This window comes from Protopterus annectens, chromosome 1.part1 (genome assembly GCF_019279795.1).
Source record: "Protopterus annectens isolate FY-2018-M chromosome 1.part1, PAN1.0, whole genome shotgun sequence".
NCBI classification, from domain to species: domain Eukaryota; kingdom Metazoa; phylum Chordata; order Ceratodontiformes; family Protopteridae; genus Protopterus; species Protopterus annectens.
This window is the reverse complement of record NC_056726.1, coordinates 1,570,099,038-1,570,120,808: the sequence shown is the minus strand read 5'-3', so window position 1 is coordinate 1,570,120,808 and position 21,771 is coordinate 1,570,099,038. Positions and strand designations below refer to the sequence as shown.

Here is a 21,771-nt window from a genome sequence, read left to right as displayed (position 1 = left end):
TATGCCAACATAAATCATATGTGATTTGATATTTGTGTATTTTAGTGAGTTGCGATAAACCCATGTGTGTGTGTGTGTGTGTGTGTGTGTGTGTGTGTGTGTGTGTGTGTGTGTGTGTGTGTGTGTGTGTGTGTGTGTGCATGAAATATGTGTGTGAGTTCATATCTGATAATATAAGGGTGTGCACTGATATATATACTCCTGTTATATAGTCAAACTCTCCAATGAGTGATTAGCAAAATACCAAACCAAAAAGTTTAACAATTTCAGGCCAATAAAGCCAAACCCCACTAGCTATGGATATACATATTTCTGCCTTGTTATGACCTCATCATGACCTCATCAGCATAGCATAAGCAGAGTGTTTGACTAAGCATAAGAAACACAGGCCTGGTTATTGGCCTGAAATTGTCCATTAAAATGACTTCAAATGTAAAAGTCATGGGCAATCAGAATCGCCATATAGCTGAAACACCTGATGTTCATAAGGGTCATTTGCATATATCCCATGTGCCTCTGTTACAGGAGGTTTGGCAGGTCACTCATTGGAAGTTCTAGCTTGGTTGGAGTTTTCATTTAGTTTTTTATGATTGTTTTTTCAGTGTGACCTTCTAACTCTTTGTTTTAACCAAAATCTGCGGAATCCCTCTAGGGCCCTCCAAGTTAATCAGCCATGGTTCCCCCTCGACGTCCATAGCAGATGCCTGAAAAACCTCAGAGGATGTGCAAAAGGAAGGATACATGCTGGCCTCCATCAGGTTCATAGCAGAGGAATCTGAAGTCAACACTGGATGGCCTACACAGCTATCACCAGCTTCTAGAGAGACATCCAATTGAAGCTGGACAGCCACAGATTCTGATCAAGATTTCTTGGACTTCTTCCTACTTAATGGCAGTACCTCGGGGTTAATTGATTCTGCCATGCTACCCTGGGTGAACTGCTTAAGACTCTGGTTTTCCAGATAGATGGTCAGGGGAAACCAACTGGCTTCTAAGAGTCTTAGGCACAAGCCTTAGAAATACTATGGGATACCCAGGCAGTTCCAGTAGTAGTAGTAGGAGCAAAGGGTCTTATAAAAAAAGAATTTACAATCGTACTTAGATATGTTATAGATACGTGTAACTCCATATGAATTGCAGAAGGAGTCAGTACTGGGCACATTGTGGGTGCTGCAAAAAGCACTTCTGGCTAACATCAAAGATTGAAACAATACTAATTTCATGCACTTTAATCATACTTTGACTTAGGAATGTGGTCCATTCCAGTCATGGTATTAAAAACTTAAAAGACTTGGAGAAATTAAAAAAAAAAAAAAAAAAAAAAGGCGGCATTGTTATGGGAAGCACCCAAACAAAAACACACTGTTTGTGACATTCTTCATGGGGAATCTGCCTCCCACACTGACATTTTCCCTTCTTGGATGACATGAACTCCAGGTAATAAAAGGAATGCAAGCTCAATAATAAAAAGAGAAAAGACCCCAATGGGGCACTTATCTGATGCTTAGGTATTCAGCACAGCAAAGGGCGTTTAGACTGATGAATGATGATGATGTTTGGACTGGCAGCAACGACGTTCTGGGTAATTGCATCTGTACATCATGTTTATGTCCTACATCCAGTACAGGGAGATATGCGCGACATAGGGTGCATACAAGATATAAAGGCTTTCGTATGCTGGCCAGACATTGGGCTATCCTTGGCAGGAGATCCCTATGGTTAAGAATACTGCAACAGTGATATAGAAGGACATTTATTGTACCTTCTTCATAACACGCCAGAAGAAGGACATCAAGGCCTAAGAGTTGTGAAAAAGTCAAAATGTCGGTATAGTGGCTCATTATCAATGTAGACTTTGCAAAGTTTGTGTTGACATGTCAGTTTTACATAACACATAAATCATCCTAGAAGACATGATTGCTAATGACTCCATCACAGCCAGGTCCATAGCAGAGAATACTTGTAGATCTAGTTGAGTTTGGGAGAAAGAGCTACCTTGTAGTAATGGACTGTTACTCCAAAGATATTGAAATAAAGCATGTACTAGTAACAATATTTTAGTATTGCATAGAATTTGAAAATGTTATAGTAGAATATATTATCCTTCAACTTTATATATTTATTTTCTCCCCAGGTCTCCACTGAAAGGGATCTTCTGCCCAGTTAGACTTTCATGGAAAACAAATAAATAAAGAAACAAATAAACAGGCAAACAAACAAATAAAGCAACTACCCAGCAAATTATTGCCAGAGCCAAGACAATGGTTACTAGATATGGCATAACAACTGAATTAATCATATATAATGGAACACAATTTGTATCCCCAGAATTCCAGCAATTTTCTGAGGATTATGTATTATAGCACTGTGTCAAGTCCTTACTATTCACAGTCCAGTGGAGCTGCTCAAAGAGCAGTCTGTAGAGCCAAAAAGATTTTTCCCTAACTCAAATCTCACAGAGCTCTTCTGTTTTACCATGTTACTCCACACAGTGCTAGTGAGATAAACTGCACACAGCCGATGCTTTGTAGATACAGTCAGACTGCTGTATCTCTGCTGGAATCCAAACAGAGACAAATGACCATTCCATTCAAATCTGTCAAGAAAAATGACCAAAAGCAAAATATGTTTACAAACACTTCTATGAAATGCAAAATTCTACCAGAACAGTGCAAAACTTTCAACCAAGTCAACTAGTACCCCTAAAGCTAGAAAGACAGAAAGAGAGAGAGAAATAGAGACAGAAGGAGAGAGAGAGAGAGAGAGAGAGAGAGACAGAGAGAGACAGAGAGAGAGAGAGAGAGAGAGAGAGAGAGAGAGAGAGAGAGAGAGAGAGACAGAGAGAGAGAGAGAGAGAGAGAGAGAGAGAGAGAGAGAGAGAGAGAGAGAGAGAGAGAGAGAGAGAGAGAGAGAGAGAGAGACAGAGAGAGACAGAGAGAGACAGAGAGAGAGAGAGAGAGAGAGAGAGAGAGAGAGAGAGAGAGAGAGAGAGAGAGAGAGAGAGAGAGAGAGGGAGAGAGAGAATGGGAAACATATTGTGTTACAGTGCAAGAAAAGCTGATGTCACCATTCTGCAGGGTTCAAATGGATGCTTGTACCATTCTAATCATAAATGGAGAGTAAAAAATGAAATCCAAGGCAGTCGAACAAGCAGATCAACGTGGTGTAGTTGATAAAAATAGTTTTAATACTCGAACTCCAAAAAGCAGTAAAAAGGCTCTACACAAACCCACACACAATCAATGTTAAGTGCGCTTTCACCTCGTATAATGCAAAGCTTCATCAGAACTGAAAATCAAATCCTTCAGGTGTGTTAAATACTCAATTAATTAAACAATTATTTCTTAAAGAACCCGTCCTTCCCCTTAAATAACATACTGCAATGTATGTATGTATTCAAAATTCATACAACTTCCAAAATGTCTTAAAAATAATTAATTCAACATTACCATAGTATATAAATTGTTCCTCTGTTAACCTAAATAAATAAATCTGTACATAAATATTATAAGGTTAAAATAATAAATAACCCCATAATGAAATACTGTTAAAATAGTAAGAAATATACATACTGTGATCATTTAAAAAACTTTACCATACAGTCATAACTTAGCTTGTCATAGTTTCAGAACACTGTTAATGCTAATACAATCGTTAAGGCCCGGAGGTCTGCCAGCATCAGTCTTTAACTGCCAGAGTAACTCCCTAAATTCAACCCTGGACTCCTAATCATAAATGGAGACACATCCTGGCCATTTCTGAGGAGTCTCAACAACAAAGCTTCAGATCAGAGATCCATACCCAGGTGTTCAAACAAAGGATGAGGAGAACCTTAGCTAACCAAAGTACACAGATACCATCAAATATACTGAGACAGCTAACTATCTGAGATAAAGATGGAAGTTCTGAAAATAAGATGAGTCATGGAACTGCCCAGGATGCCTTGAAGTGTGATGTTACTTTGACAAATACTAGCCAAAATAGTCCAGCTAGAGATACCACCAAAGAATTCTAGAAGTCCATACTTTTTTTGTAACCCTCTTGCTTTTGCTGCTTAGTTTCCAGTGTAAGTGGCCAGCAGTGGCTATAAGGTCATCTGCCTGAGCAATACAGACAGTGCAACTATGTCCCTAGCACCTTAACAGTAAGAAATGGTATAGCAAAATGTTTCTTTTCCCACTGAAAACAAAACTATATCTAAAAGTTGTTTTTGGATAAATACTATTTAAATGAGTACAAAGTTTAAAATCTTTTAAAAGGTATCAGTTATGCTTATAAATACTGATTATATGTATCAGCCTTTATGCAATTGTAGTATGCCATTTTGAAAGGTCTCACTCTCTCTTTCTCCTTTGAGAATGAAGCTGTGACAATACCAGCTTTGTGTACAGCTTTTTAGGATATATATATATATATATATATATATATATATATATATATATATATATATATATATATATCTACATGCCACTGATTCTAAAGACAACCACAAAGCATTCTATAGCTATGTCAGGAATCTCAATGGCAACACTCACATCTGCTCTGAGTTACAGCACAATGGCACTAAATATACAGAATCAACTGATATTGCCAACATCCTGGCAGATAGGTTCAGGGCTAACCTTACCCCTCTCTCATCACCTAAAGGGCCTATCTCTATACCGGAAGAATGCAAAGTACCTGTAATCAAGGCTGCACAGGTAAAAAACACACTCTCCAAAGCCAAGAACACAGCATCCATGGGACCTGACAACATCCCAGGCTGCATTCTACATGAATTACAGAACAAACTGGCACCCCAACTAAGTACCATGTTCAGTCATAGCCTCACCTCAGGCATTGTGCCTACTGAATGGCGCACAGCAACGGTTATCCCACTCCACAAAGGAGGAGCCACCACGGACCCCGGGAACTACTGTCCCATTAGCCTGACAAGCCTGGTCTGCAAGGCTATGGAGTGTATCATCATGGAACTTATAAACAATGACATTGGTAATCTCCAAACTCTGGACCCTACCCAGCTTGGGGTTGCAAAAGGCAGATCATGTCTCCTAAACCTGATGGACTTCTTTGAAGCGGTCACCAAAGCCGTAGATGAGGGTAAGGTGGTTCACACAGCCTATCTAGATCTCGCCAAGGCTTTCAACACCATCCCCCACTCTGGAATTATAGACAAACTCACTAAACTAGGTATAAATCCCTATGTCACAAGATGGGTTGCCAACTGGCTCACTGACAGAACCCACACTGTGAAAGTAGCAGACTCTAAATTCAACTTCAGACCAGTGACAAGTGGAGTACCACAAGGTTCAGTCCTAGGTCCTCTCCTGTTTGGTATCTACTTCTCTGAAGTACAGGCTAACACAGAAGGTCTTTGGCTAACAAAGTTCACAGATGACTGCAAACTAGGAGCCATAATCAAAACTCCTAACAATGAGGACATCCTACAGAAGGGCCTCACTGAGACAGATGCCTGGTGTCAAAGCCATGGCCTCAAGCTCAATGCCAAAAAGTGCATTGTCATCCCTTTTAGTAATAACTCTGTACCCATGAACTACTACATAGGTGGTAGTCTACTTAACACCGAAAGTGTGATAAGAGACCTTGGGAAACAGGTGGACAGTAGTCTTTGATAATCACATTGCCACAGTAGTCAGGAAATCCTTCTACGTGGCACACCTCATCACAAAAGGTTTCTCATCTGGAAAAAAGAGGTCATTGTTCTCCTCTACTCATCACTCTTTAGACCCATTATAGAGTACAACGCCCCTTTTGGTATGTACCTCACAAGCCATCTACAACAACTGGAAAGGCCACAGAAATACCTCACAAAGAGGATTACCGGCCTCAAACAGATGCCCTACGCAGACTGTCTCAAAAAACTCCAGCTTTACTCTGTCGCATATCGCCTACTTAGAGGCGATCTCTGCCTAACATAAAAAGCTATGTCAAACCCAGAGCTGTTGGACATGCTCCACGTAAAGAAATCCCAATCTCTCCGAGCTACATGCTCTAGGGAACTAAACCTTGTCACCACAATAAACAGAACATGCTGGAGGGATAGATTTCTGTCACAGAGACTTCCCATACTCTGGAACAAACTACCTATCTATATCAAACAAAGCTCCTCATTAGCACTCTTCAAGAAAAATCTTGATGACTGGATGGGAGATAGGAAATTCACCCCGGGGATCACTTCTGTGACTCTGCTTGACAGGGGCACAGGAAAATAATTTTCTTGGGTGGCAAAAGCCAGGGTACCATTTGGCTAGGCTTATATAGGCCCTAGGGCCAATAGCCTAGTACCTACCTATGAACCTATGAACATGTGCTTACATGTGCTTGTACCTTTAAGAATGCTTAGTAACTATAATGCATTTAACTTTAGATTGTCACTCTTGAAGAAGGCACATGTGATGGTAGCAGTGTTTGCAGTTTGCTGCTTTTTGTGTTGAATTTAAGTTGCTTCGTAACCTAAAATCCTGTCTAGTGTCATAATCGAACAGCACAGTTCAGGGTCTGTTACCATAAAATGTTTATTACATTCCTAAAACAATAGTATTTAGTGGCTCGGCATGCATCTCTCTGTCTTTGATTAGTAGTCAGAATTGCTTGAGAGGCTGGAAATGTATCTGGCAGTTGGCTTAGAGGACTAAGGCACTAATAACAAGCTGTTTTCTGTGGTCCAGATGTGCAAGGTTTGATTCCCTCAGTCTCCATTACCTAACTGTATGACTCTGAGTGAGTCACTTAACCAGACGCTGAGTCTGGAAAAGGTCCATGGAGATCAGCGCTCTGCTCTCGAAAACGAATACAAGACTGTATAGTGATATTGGACCATCATGAAATCACATGGCCAAGATGCTTTTTAGTAGATGGACTCTCATCAACCAAGATAAATAGGAAGCTGAAGCAATGGTCTCTTGCCTATCTTCAAGCACGAACATTGACCAGCACAGCTTTATCAAAGGAGCAGGAAACTAAGTAATCCCTCAAAATGTTCTCATATCTTTTGAGACTAGTGGTGGTGATGTCCTCATTGTTACAAAAGAAGCTTACATTTGTTGAGTATAGTGTGCAGCATTTAGAACTGATGCCTTATAGTGCCTGGGTCTTTGGATCTCTTCCTAGCTGAGGTGCCTTCTATGTGAATATTACACATCCTCTGTTTGCTTGTGTATCTTTTCACTAGGGGCTTCAGTTTCCTTCCATACTCCAGTAACATGCTGATAGGTGAATTGTTGAGGTTCAAAACTCCTCCTATGCATATATATGGCTGTCTATGTACATATGTGGGTTTCTCTGTGAATGTGTGTGCCTGCACTGTGTGAGTGAATGAGTGTTCATGCATGCTTACACACACACACACACACACACACACACACACACACACACACACACACACACACACACACAGTGTGTGTGTGTATGTGTGTGTGTGTGTGTGTGTGTGTGTGTGTGTGTGTGTGTGTGTTTATGTTCTGTGATGGACTGTGTCCCATCTGGGGTTGTTTCATGTCCTATGCCCTTTCCTTCCAGGATAGTCTCTGTTTGCCAGGGTTCTCCAAATGGATAAAGTAGGCATTGATATTGATGGATGACAGAAGGAAGACAAATGTTGGAAGAGCCTTTAAACAATGTCTGCAGTGCAAACTCCAGTTGTAGTACTGAACAGGATGTTGCCTTTGAGTGCTGTAGGCTCAGACACTGGCAACATAACCCCACCCCTAAATAATTCCTTGGCAAAAGATTTATAGACATCATCATACTGCAAGTGCCATGAGATACAGCAATCTGGAGGAAGTGGAGAAAAATCAATATATTTTGTTACAGAAAAAGAACTATGATCAACCCAATGCTGAATATTAACATCAGAGAGACCTAACTTGGTAGAGAAGGCCTTCCTCATCACATCTATATTACATTATCGAACGTTCATTTGTTCGAAAATGTAAATATCGACCTGTAAATGTCAAAGTACAATAACAGTGAAATCTGAGAAGATCAAAAATCAAAAAATCGAATAGCCATAGTTGGCCCAAGTGACATCCTGTGCCTGTGTTAAGCTAACTCCTTAACTTTTACTTACAACAAACCTAAATAACTATTATCACATACCCGGGAAACATTTTAAAGCAACCTAACTAAAACGTATCAGCAAATGGAATTCACACTAACAATAAAACAACTTACAAAAATTGACTACTATCCCTAACCAGCATAACTACAACATAAATTCAAATATATGCAGTTCACCTATTTTTGCTTTTGTGGGGGGCTGCACCCCCCGCTAATTAAATATACCAAATCTGAGATCGGACTACAGTGGGGAAAGTGGAATGTGAAGTTTCAAATGACAACATCATAACCTTGTACTATTTTATTATCAATGTGACATATACATACATGCTACAAAAATATAGCTTTCCTGCACAGTCATCTTACAACTCCGTACACTTATTTACCAGCTCATTATTATCCCATAAACTAAGTCTGATGCGATGCTGTACGGACGTGATACATCAATAAATTGCAGTGGGCCAACTATAACTTTTTAACAACGCTGGTTTCGACATTTTCAGACTTCACTGTTCTGAAAGTTTGACATTTACGGGTCGATATTTACATTTTCGAACAAATGAATGTTCGATAACGTACTATAGGCCCTCTTCATCTGTTAATGATATTTTGCCTCCTAAATATGAGCTATCTTTGAAGTAGACTTTTTTCTTATATTATTTCCTGCACTATAACTCATATTTAACAAATAAACTTTATTCCTATACAGTATCTTTGGATCTGTCTCTGCTTTATTTATTAACTCTTGCAGCTACATTATGTACTGTTGATGCATCACATGTTTAAAGCTGGAAGTAATTTTCTTATAGCCATCTCTTTTTAAACTTTGAAATGTGTTGTTATAGAATAAAAGCATTGTTTTTTGCATGGGGCAAGTTTCTCAAACCTTCTGCATCTCCACTAGTTATAGGTATGAATTCAAAGATCACTGTACCTCAGAAAAAGTGTGGATTTTCTGCTTAATACATCCCACTAATCATGTTTACATTTTTAAACCTGCAGGACTCACTGAATGGAGTTTCAAATGTTCAAAAGGAATAAAAACTATGGAAACACAACCAACATTACATTTATAGAAACTGCTTTGGAGCAGCATTATAATGGTACTAGCTTGCCATTGCAGTGTTAGCATGTCCCAATGCCTAGTGCACTTTTATTATTAAGTATCACAATGTTTTTCTTTTTGTTGCAGTATGATATGATAACTCACAAAAAGGCAGAAATGTAGCTAATTCATCTGTTGTCCTGTGAGATTCTTACACTGGAATTCCCCCTCAACCTGAAGTTAAGGACAAAAAAAATGTTTCAAAGCATATTTGCTATAGTTCAGCTACTAAACACATTCATTTAAGCAGCTGTGATGTCACCCTCAGCTGCTAAAATGAATCCTGGGACTGCTCTCATGTCTGATTGGCAGCTCTTCAACATTGTTAATCATGCCTTCTAACAGTTTGTAAGCAGGGCAACATATTTAATTAAAGTCTCAATTTTTGCAGTTTTTGGCATAGTCCCACCCCTTTCTAGTTGGCCACACTCCTTCCCAATTGGCCCCACCCATTCCGCTGTCTCCTGCAGGCCCCCTTTGATTTGAAGTCGCTAGCCATCACTGATCCTGAGAGTGCTCTCATGTCTGATTGGCAGCTCTTCAACACTGTTAATCATGCCTTCTAACAGTATGCAAGCAGGGCAGCTTGTAAGTCCCATTTTTTGTTGTTTATTAGCATAGCACCACCCCTTTCTAGTTGGTCACACCCCATCCCATTGGCCCCACCCATTCGGCTGTCTCCTGCAGCCCCCCCCTTTGATTTGAAGTCACTAGCCACCACTGATCCTGGGACTGTTCCCATGTCTGATTGTCAGCTCTTCAACACTGTTAGTCATGCCTTCTAGCAGTCTGCAAGCAGAGCAGCCACCCAATTTTTCCGCATTAATTAACACTAATGAAATAACTAAAAATTATATCTGTCTTTTCAGCACCAGACAGCACTAATGAACATTTTATAGGTCACAATTACATTACGATTGACAGCCATTCTTATGCATTTATGCTGTAGTTCCATACATGTGCACTGCACACAAATACTGTAATAGTTTTACATTTCACAGACAACTTACATGGATTCCTGATTTCATGGCTTCGAGCCAGTAGTTTTTCTAGTTCTGAAAAGAAAGAAAAAAAATTCACGATGAAAGAATCCATTACTTCTTCAGTACAACTCAAACACAATATGAGATCAGACTCTGCCAATGTTACTTGCCTTCAGGTGTTAATGTATGGCTTGAAGATATGCCATCTGTTTCTGTCACCTCCACTGAATATGTGCCAAGGTCTTGCTCTGATGGATTAGTTAAGATCAGTTTAGACCTGTAAAAGAAGAACAAAATGAATAAAGTATAATTTTTACTCCGGGAAACTGTTACAGATTTCCACTGTTGGTATATTCCAGACCCACCTCTAATGAAGGGTCAGATGTGATGGACTTGGACTGACTTTATGCTACTTTTTCTTTAATCATATACATTTTATTTAAAAAATGTCAACAACAGGAAAAAACAGAGCAGAGAAAAAGAGATAACCATTTGAAATGTTGTGACCTACTATAGCAAGTCCTAAAATATGGAGACTGAATGGCTAAAAGAATGGACTTACATATACTAAGTCCAGTATACCATTTCTCTGAATATTCCCTTTTCTGTTTGGCATGTCAGTCTTGCAGCTGGTATATATAGTTTGGAGGTGTGGGAGACTGACTCTCATATGGAGGAGTACAGGGGGGCGTGCTCCCCCTGCAAAAAGAAGTTTAAAGGAGAAAAGCATTTGGCATTTCCAGTGTCAGCATTTCAATAGGTAGCCAAAAAAGCTCTACATGCATTTCCAGGAAAACAGAATGATTTAGACAACAGTCTAAATGGTTCATAAAAGTACACAGATAAATACAAATATGACAATGGAACAACAATTTCAATATTATTCCATTTGTTTTAAATGTTTATTGTTCACATTTATATCATACCTAAAATGTTACAAGGGAAGTTGTTGATCAAGCAAGACTTATTCAGTACATCTGATATGTTAGTTGTCAAAACGTGCAGATCTATGTTTTCTTCCCCCCCCCCCCCCAATTTGGATGGTGTTGTAAAATCTTTGCGTAAATCTCCAGGAATTAAGACCCTGGTGGACAAAGTGCTCCATTCTTTAAAATACATCTCTGCTCTTTTCATCCATCATGATTTTATTTTATATTGGTATGCTGGACCCACTTTCTTTGGATTTTCATATCTGTGTTTGGTTGCAGTTAGTCTATTACTTGTTTGTTCGTATTTCATGGGAAATTTTTGAATCAAATTGAAAATTTTACAGGCTTGTTGGCTGTTGGTGAAGCACCCTCCAAGAGGAAAAAACGCTGAGAGAAGAAGGGAGCCACTTTTGAGATTTTAAGTATTTTTTCTCTGTTTATTTGCTAAGTTTTTCTGCATAGCTGCCTAGCTTGAGCATTTTCTGGCTTGTTAAACTTGATTTCTGTATTAGTAGCTGTATTTAGAGCACAACCAAAAGCTGTTTGCTGAATTTCCTGTTTGCACTTAATTTTAAATCGTTTTTTTCTTAAAACTTGCATATTTTCTGTCCTTGACCTAGCACTCTTGTGTGGGGTCATTTACTGCACTGTTATAACTTGATATTACTTGTGAACCTCTGCTATCTCTGTAAAAACAAAACAAAAAAAAAATCTTGCTTTTTCCCACTTTTCTGAGAGTTAAAAAGTTCAGTTACAGGCTTGCTGTTCCTGAACTGTTTGAAAGTTTCTGTGAGGCCATTTTGCTTGGGCTGAGGGAGGGTCTCTGTGTTTATCAGTGGGAGTGACTAACATTGAGCAGCTTCCCTGCCCCGGAGAGGTGGTTACTGACTTGAAACTGTAGTTTTATTGGCCACTAGGGTCATTTCCATAACTCCTTCATCTTCCTCTCTTAAAACCTAGTTGCCTCGTGGTTTGAGCGTCTTTTCAGGCTTGTTGGCTGTTGGTGAAGCACCCTCCAAGAGGAAAAACGCTGAGAGAAGAAGGAGCCACTTTTGAGATTTTAAGTATATTTTTCTCTGTTTATTTGCTAAGTTTTTCTGCATAGCTGCCTAGCTTGAGCATTTTCTGGCTTGTTAAACTTGATTTCTGTATTAGTAGCTGTATTTAGAGCACAACCAAAAGCTGTTTGCTGAATTTCCTGTTTGCACTTAATTTTAAATTGTTTTTTTCTTAAAACTTGCATATTTTCTGTCCTTGACCTAGCACTCTTGTGTGGGGTCATTTACTGCACTGTTATAACTTGATATTACTTGTGAACCTCTGCTATCTCTGTAGAAAACAAAGACAAAAAAAAATCTTGCTTTTTTCCCACTTTTCTGAGAGTTAAAAAAGTTCAGTTACAGGCTTGCTGTTCCTGAACTGTTTGAAAGTTTCTGTGAGGCCATCTTTGCTTGGGCTGAAGGAGGTTCTCTGTGTTTATCAGTGGGAGTGACTAACATTGAGCAGCTTCCCTGCCCCCGGAGAGGTGGTTACTGACTTGAAACTGTAGTTTTATTGGCCACTAGGGGTCATTTCCATAACTCCTTCATCTTCCTCTCTTAAAACCTAGTTGCCTCGTGGTTTGAGCGTCTTTTCAGGCTTGTTGGCTGTTGGTGAAGCACCCTCCAAGAGGAAAAACGCTGAGAAAAGAAGAGAGCCACTTTTGAGATTTTAAATATTTTTCTCTGTTTATTTGCTAAGTTTTTCTGCATAGCTGCCTAGCTTGAGCATTTTCTGGCTTGTTAAACTTGATTTCTGTATTAGTAGCTGTATTTAGAGCACAACCAAAAGCTGTTTGCTGAATTTCCTGTTTGCACTTAATTTTAAATCGTTTTTTCTTAAAACTTGCATATTTTCTGTCCTTGACCTAGCACTCTTGTGTGGGGTCATTTACTGCACTGTTATAACTTGATATTACTTGTGAACCTCTGCTATCTCTGTAAAAACAAAGACAAAAAAAAATCTTGCTTTTTCCCACTTTTCTGAGAGTTAAAAAGTTCAGTTACAGGCTTGCTGTTCCTGAACTGTTTGAAAGTTTCTGTGAGGCCATTTTTGCTTGGGCTGAAGGAGGGTCTCTGTGTTTATCAGTGGGAGTGACTAACATTGAGCAGCTTCCCTGCCCCCGGAGAGGTGGTTACTGACTTGAAACTGTAGTTTTATTGGCCACTAGGGGTCATTTCCATAACTCCTTCATCTTCCTCTCTTAAAACCTAGTTGCCTCGTGGTTTGAGCATCTTTTCAGGCTTGTTGGCTGTTGGTGAAGCACCCTCCAAGAGGAAAAAACGCTGAGAGAAGAAGGGAGCCACTTTTGAGATTTTAAGTATTTTTTCTCTGTTTATTTGCAAAGTTTTTCTGCATAGCTGCCTAGCTTGAGCATTTTCTGGCTTGTTAAACTTGATTTCTGTATTAGTAGCTGTATTTAGAGCACAACCAAAAGCTGTTTGCTGAATTTCCTGTTTGCACTTAATTTTAAACCGGTTTGTTCTTAAAACTTGCATATTTTCTGTCCTTGACCTAGCACTCTTGTGTGGGGTCATTTACTGCACTGTTATAACTTGATATTACTTGTGAACCTCTGCTATCTCTGTAAAAACAAAAACAAAAAAAATCTTGCTTTTTCCCACTTTTCTGAGAGTTAAAAAGTTCAGTTACAGGCTTGCTGTTCCTGAACTGTTTGAAAGTTTCTGTGAGGCCATTTTGCTTGGGCTGAAGGAGGGTCTCTGTGTTTATCAGTGGGAGTGACTAACATTGAGCAGCTTCCCTGCCCCCGGAGAGGTGGTTACTGACTTGAAACTGTAGTTTTATTGGCCACTAGGGTCATTTCCATAACTCCTTCATCTTCCTCTCTTAAAACCTAGTTGCCTCGTGGTTTGAGCATCTTTTCAGGCTTGTTGGCTGTTGGTGAAGCACCCTCCAAGAGGAAAAAACGCTGAGAGAAGAAGGAGCCACTTTTGAGATTTTAAGTATTTTTCTCTGTTTATTTGCTAAGTTTTTCTGCATAGCTGCCTAGCTTGAGCATTTTCTGGCTTGTTAAACTTGATTTCTGTATTAGTAGCTGTATTTAGAGCACAACCAAAAGCTGTTTGCTGAATTTCCTGTTTGCACTTAATTTTAAATCGTTTTTCTTAAAACTTGCATATTTTCTGTCCTTGACCTAGCACTCTTGTGTGGGGTCATTTACTGCACTGTTATAACTTGATATTACTTGTGAACCTCTGCTATCTCTGTAAAAACAAAAAAAAAAAATCTTGCTTTTTTCCCACTTTTCTGAGAGTTAAAAAAAGTTCAGTTACAGGCTTGCTGTTCCTGAACTGTTTGAAAGTTTCTGTGAGGCCATTTTGCTTGGGCTGAAGGAGGGTCTCTGTGTTTATCAGTGGGAGTGACTAACATTGAGCAGCTTCCCTGCCCCGGAGAGGTGGTTACTGACTTGAAACTGTAGTTTTATTGGCCACTAGGGGTCATTTCCATAACTCCTTCATTTGTCCTCGGAGGAGTGGTTTAGGGCAGTGACTTGTGGTTTGTTGGCCAATTTGGGGCGTTTCCTGTCTTATCCAGCACCGTGCTATGAAGCACGCGTTAGCGCGATTTAGCCCGATTTAGCGGAGTTGCTACTGTTGCACACTAGGGCAGCGCCGGTTAAGCAGGTTTAAACTATTCGGCTACCTAAAGTCCACTCTTCAAATTTTCCCTTAAAACTACCTTCCTCGAACTATACTACTGATCTAATCAGCGTATCCTATAATTAAAAGATCATCTCTACTTGACTCCAAGTAGACTATTCTCTATCTGTTAAACGTAGCACTTGCTCCTACAGTACTTATTACCTTGATACGGCACTCTTGTCATAGATAGTACCCCAAAAGGCAACCCCCATTTCTCGGTCACCCACGTCCCCGGAATCTTTTTAAAGTTTTTTGTCTATTCCTTCTAGCATGTCGAGATCAGTTGCTAGTGTCCTCTCCTGCTCAGCTGGTGAACCTGGGAATATTGAGGCAATGTTACAATTGCCTCATGTACACAGACAACCCTCTCCTCCTCCCACAAAACACAAATACATGCGAGAGATGCAACTACACGGCCAAACTGGAGGCTGAGCTCTCTCAACATAGGACTGGCAAGACCAGTCAGGAGGAGAAGGTTACCACACACACTATAGACCCAGTCTCACATATTACCATTACAACCTCAAATCATACACATAAACACACAAAGACATACTCGGAGGCTCTGATCAAAAATCTACCAAAACAGCAGAGGCCACCAAAGCAGACACCCAAACAACCACCACCTCAGAACACAACACCTGCAACACATAGACCTCACAGTCAGAGTGTCAAACAGTCACAGCCCTTAAGGCCAAACACAATGCCAGACACACTAGTCATTGGTGACTCCATAGTCAGACACACTGACGTCCGCTCACCAGACTGAGTAAGGAGAAGGTCACAGTAAGCTGCCTGTCGGGCGCTAGAATCCGCCACATAACGCAAGCACTCAGGTCTCTCAACAGCAGGTACAAATATGATTCAGTCATTGTCCACGCTGGTGTAAACGACCTGAGACGTACCTCCTTGGACTACATGAAAAGAGACATTGAGGAGCTCTCTGATTATGTAGCCCAGACAGGTATGACCCTGACCTTGAGCAGTATCCTACCTTCACCAAGAATGTTGCCACAATACAGAGATAAGATGATCTGCTTTAACAATTGGCTTAAACACTGGTGTCATTCAAAGGGGATCCAGTGTCTGTCTGCCTGGGATGACATGCTGGACAAGCCACGCTGCTTCTCAAGGGACGGCTTGCACCTGTCACCCCTGGGATTCCGGATATTGGCAAAGGCTCTTGCCTCCCCCATAGTGCCTTTTTTAGGCAAGGCTCAAATTCTAAACATACCACCCTAGAACACAAAAAAGGAAAAAAACTAAGGGTAATGCTGCTCAATGCCAGAAGTCTAAATCTCAAAATGCACGCACTCGAGGCCCTTCTCAGTATGGAGAACATCGATGTCTGTGCTGTGACAGAAACCTGGTTCAAGGCTCCTGAGAGCACCCCGGCGCTATCAGGTTTTACCTCATATCATGCGTTCCGGCCCCAAAATCTGGACAATACCAAGAAAGGAGGGGTATCCATATTCATCAAGGACACCCACACCTCAAGACTGGTGGCAACGCACGATGCATCGGAGACCATCCAGGTGCAATTAACCATAGGCAAGACTGCTCTGCAAATTGTAGCATGTTACAGGCCACCCTCACAAACTCAGGAACCTCACATGGCCTTCCTGAAAACACTAGAGGGATAAATGTATCACCAAACACCATCATACTAGGTGACTTCAATTACCCTAATATAGACTGGGAACACTACTCAAGCCCAAACACCCTAGCCCAAAAGTTCCTGGAATTCATAAACTCAAATGCCATGGAACAACTAGTCACCATCCCCACAAGAGGAGATAACATACTTGATCTCATCATCACGAACATGGGAGCACAATGTTCAACACCGGAGGTGTACCCTCACTGGTGAGATCAGACCACAAACTAATCTCGCTGGAGGTCCTCATCCCACCCCACCTGAAATAAAAAGACCACAGTAAAGAACTTCTCAAAAGCCGACTTCACACTTCTAAAGACTAGTGTGGTCTCCTTTAAGGCCCCGAGCCGGCGGAAAACAGTACTCAAGCCGCTGAATCACTTACAAATGCCTTCTACCAGCACCTGCAGGACTGCATGGATAAGGCAATCCCAAGCAAAACAAAGACTCTTTGTACCAAAGGCAAGCATCCAGTCTGGTGGACCCCAGCCATAAACAAACTCTACAACAAAAGGAGGAAGCTACTACAAGATAGAGCAAAATCCTTAAAAGGTAAGACACCCTTGATCACTATAAGTAAAAACTAAGAGCTCTCATAAAATCATCCAAAGCAAATTTCGAGAGAAAAATAGCTAAAGACTCAAAAGACAATCATAAGGCCTTCTTTAGCTATGTTAGAAACCTGGGAGGAAACTCCCAGATATGCTCAGAGCTAGTTCAAAATGATGTGAAGATTACTGATCCTACAGACATTGCCAACATACTGGCTGACAGGTTCAGTGCAAACTTCTCCCCCCCCCCAAAAGGAGAGATATCTATACCAAACGATTGCAGCCCCCAAACATCTCCAGCGCCCAAGTGAGAACTGCTCTCTCCAAAGCAAAAACACAGCATCCATGGGACCTGATGGTGTCCCCGGCTGTGTGCTCCATGAACTCAATGAGGAATTAAACCCACAGCTAGGACAGCTGTTTAATCAAAGTCTTACCTCTGGATACGCACCCAGGAGTGGCGCACTGCAACTGTGGTACCACTTCACAAAGGCGGTGCCTCCACCGACCCTGGAAATTACCGCCCATTAGCTTGACAAGCCTTATCTGCAAAGCCATGGAGAGGATCATAATGGACCTCATAAATAAAGACATAGGGAATTTGCAGACTTTGGATCCAACCCAGTTTGGCTTTGTCAAAGGCAGATCATGCCTTTTAAACTTGGTTGACTTTTTGAAACAGTCACCAAAGCCATTGATGAGGAAAGGCAGTCCATACAGCCTACCTCGATCTGGCTAAGGCCTTCGATACAATACCCCATTCGGTATCATTGAAAAACTCATCAGCTTAAATGTCAACCCATACATCACAAGATGGGTTGCAAACTGGCTGAGTGACAGAACCCACAGGGTCAGAGCTGCTGGCGCCATGTCAGACTCAAAGCCTGTCACAAGTGGTGTCCCACAGGGCTCAGTCCTGGGCCCACTCTTGTTTGGCATCTACTTTTCCAAGTACAAGCAAACACAGGAGGGTTATGGCTGACAAAGTTTGCAGATGACTGCAAACTGGGCCATAGTAGAAAACACATCTGACACAGATATCCTTCAGAAGGGTCTCACAGAAACGGATAACTGGTGCCAGAGCCACGGCCTAAAGTTAAATGCCAAAAATGCATAGTCATACCCTTCGGGAAAAACAAGGTTACCCCTAGCTACCAAATAGGTGGCAATCCACTGAGCACAGAAGAAGTTATCAGGGACCTGGGGACCCAGGTTGATAGTAGTCTGTCATTCGACACCCATGTAGCTAAAGTAGTTAGGAAGACCTTCTACATTGCCCACCTTATCATGAAGGGATTCTCATCTAGATCAAGGGAGGTCATAGTCTCCCTTTACTCATCACTCATCAGACCAATGATTGAGTACAATGCCCCATTCGAATGTATCTGACCCGACACTTGCAGCAGCTGGAGAGGCCACAAAAGTTCCTCACCAAAAGGATAAAGGGTCTCAAAATCTGTCCTATGCTGCCCGACTGAAAGAACTCCAGCTCTATTCAGTCGCTTACGCTTGCTCAGAGGTGACCTTTGCCTAACATACAAGGCCATGTCAAACCCAGATTTGATGAATATGCTTCACCTCAAAAATCTAGATCCATCAGAGCCACAAGGGCGGAGACTTAAACCTTGACACAGCTATTAATAGGACGTGCTGGAGGGATAGATTCATCACCCAAAGACTCCCTATGCTGTGGAACAAAATCCCGGTACATGTGAGGCAGAGCACCTCGCTGGCCTTGTTCAAGAGAAATCTTGACCAATGGATGGGAGATCGCAGATATACCCCAGGGATTACCTCAGTGTCACTGCTCGACAGAGGCACAGAAAAATAATGGGTATAGTTCCCCATACTAAAGGGGTGGCCTAAGCCACAAAACGATGGGCTAGGCTTGTAAATGCCCTCGGGCAGATAGCCTAGTATGAACCTATGAACCTATGAACCTATAAATTACATTATTATACTAAAATGCAAATAAGTGTAATGTAGCCCCCATATTCTATTTGTTTTAAAGTTTTCATGCATTCTGTTTCAGATGATGCTTATATCACAATTCAGGGATTGATACTGCCCCTGAAAGGACTGCAGGTATACTAACAACAACTTTTATTCATGCCTGAATATTTTGCCATATATGAATTAAGTGTAATTAGGTACTTCTGCTTCTGGGCAACATTGCTAAGCTGCACAGTTTCTTCAGTGTGTACTATATTAGATGTGTGTGAAATTTTTCACTACCTTTTTTAGAGAGTGCCTCAACAGTCCTTATACCATAATACCCATTTCATTTCTGGATTCTTGCCCAGAAAACATTCACAGCAAGACAACCCTACTTTATTTTTTTTCCACATTGGGCAAGCGTGTCTGGAAATGTGAGAATGCAGACTTACTCAAATCTTTGCTCGATCAAACTGGCAAACACAAAAAGCGGAGGTATATTGGAGAGTTGGGGGTTAATGACATTGGGAAACATACAGAAAGAAGCTAGGGAAATGGAAAAGGGTACAGCAACTTAAAATTGAAGATGTGATTGAAATTACAGCAGATCAAATTAAAAAGAGAACAGAGAATAATAAAAGGGTATGAAAAACAGGGAAAAGTAAAAAAAAATGAGAATTGTGCAGCAAATATCAGACAAATACTTCAAGAAAGACAATTGAAGAATGTTAAGTCATTGTAACCATAAGCATGAGTTACTTGTGGATGTAGTAAAAGCAGAAATGCAGAGGACTGGATAAATTGAAGAAGGTCAACTACTGATGAATATGAAATATTTGCTTCGTGCATGAGGATTGCATTTAGCATGCACATTGGTGATAGTTCCTGCTGTTTTCTTTATTTTATAATAAACAATTAATATTAAAAAAGAGACTTTATAATCTGTCATCTTGTATGCCGTTGATAGTGTCTGGGATGTCCGAGATGTCTTTAGCAAGGCTTTACAGTATTTCCTTCAGTACTGGGGTGGAATGACGTTACCGAAGGTGACTGCCATACTGATGGTGCATAAGGGGGTGGTTTAAAATGAAGCCAAACACTTGCAGACTGTTTAGTCACATTTTCATCCATGGGATCAGATCATGATAAAAATAAGTTTCGTGTGCAAATTTATGGTAATGCTGGATGCCAGTGGTGTGGTAGATGGGAATCAGTTAGGTGTCATGTGACAAAGTTCTTACCAGTGTGGTCTGTCAGTTTTTTGACTGGGCAAAGCTATGCATGACAAGCGGGATTCAGTGGGGGTAGTATAGATGACTTGTTTTTCTGTGAGGCCTTAAATATCATGTAACACAGCAGGCCAGCCTAGATAAGTAAGGCCATGGGTGAAACTGACATTGCATTGATATGGTGGACAAGAAACTAATTATCAAGTAGGAAAGAAAGAGTGGTGACCAAGGTGAGGTGTGTCAAACGAGAACCTAGTAAAACAGCTGGCTCACTCAGGTTTCAGTTTCAGGGCTAGTTCTGTTTAGAATATTTGTATACAACATAACAGTGGATGGGAAAGGCAGGGACAGTCTCTTCACTGCTAATATTAAATCTCGTGTAGTAGTCAGATACGGAGGGAATGAAGTTCGACCGTGATAAAGCTGGCAGAATGGGCAAATATATTCAAAGATGATTTAATGCAACTGTGCAAAAGCACAGCCATAACAAAGGTAAGTCAAACAGGGCAGCTGCTCTGGGTGTGGGCTTTATGGAGGTGCAATTGTCAGGTGATGATGATGAGGGAGGGCAATAGTGGCTTCATAAATGAACGCTGATACTATATTTGTGATTATGTTTGAAGTGATGAAATGCTTAGTGTATGGTGATTAGCTGCAGCGAGAAACAAGGTTTTTCGGTCTTCAGTTGAACTTTTTTTTGCTTGTGAATTTTGAGCTGAGGTGGGCATCAGAATTTGGGTTTTTTGGGAACTGCACAGGGTGCCAGATATCCTATAATGGTTCTGTGCAAAAACTTGTACTTTAAGGGGATGATTCTAGGAGTAGCACACAGACTAAGGTGAGTGGGCTGAGGGGAAAGAATAGGAGAAAGATCTGCAAGAGACTTATTACCTTTAGGCTTAGTCTTAGAGTACAGTGTGAAAAACTGTAATAAAGACCACTTTGGCTTTGAAAATTCTGGGCTATATGCTAAAGGCTGAGGCAGATGACTATCATTCTTCTGTTTTAGAATACTCTCTGCACGTCTAAGGGAATAATGTTAGTAAGATGTGTAGAAAGGACTACTGTAATGATGAGGAAGATAAGGGTTGGAAAGTTGGCATAATGGTTAAGGTGTTTACCTTACAGACACAAGGTGCAGGGTTTGATTCTTACATGGGTTAACTGGCTTAACTTAAAATGGTCCACAGGGACAGGTAGTCTAGAACTAATCAATGGACCTACGAACCTATAAGAACTAGTATATATGTGTTTGTAGGTACTGGGCATACAAGTTAGAGGAAAGAGGGAGCAGTCAGTGGTGTATGTGTATGGACTGGAGAAGGAAAGAAATGAGTATGAGGGGCCATGAGTAATATCTGAAAGGAAAAAGATTAAATTTAGACCTGAGGAAATAAATACAAACTGCTGTAAAAATAATAAAATGAATGTGTATTGAAAGGTGTACTAGTGTACATTTTGAATAAGCAACATCCAGTAATTCTTTTCGTAAGACAAAATGTACGTCATCAGAATCTTCATTTGAATAATGAACTTGAACAAATGCATGACTAGAAACAACTTATCACATACAAATAACATAAATGAATTTGCCTTATTTTT

The 21,771-nt window shown here is 40.6% G+C and overlaps 1 protein-coding gene across 1 annotated transcript in view; it reads right to left on the bottom strand.

Annotated features, from left to right (window-relative positions):
• Nucleotides 1-21,771, bottom strand: part of LOC122816536 (myomesin-3-like) — a 522,511-nt gene that overhangs the window by 282,130 nt on the left and 218,610 nt on the right. Inside the window, exons 9-10 of the mRNA XM_044089388.1 lie at nucleotides 10,338-10,444; nucleotides 10,195-10,239 (exon numbers count right to left, since the gene is read on the bottom strand). Of these exons, the coding sequence (XP_043945323.1) occupies nucleotides 10,195-10,239; nucleotides 10,338-10,444 (152 nt within the window). The remainder of the gene's footprint in view (nucleotides 1-10,194; nucleotides 10,240-10,337; nucleotides 10,445-21,771) is intronic.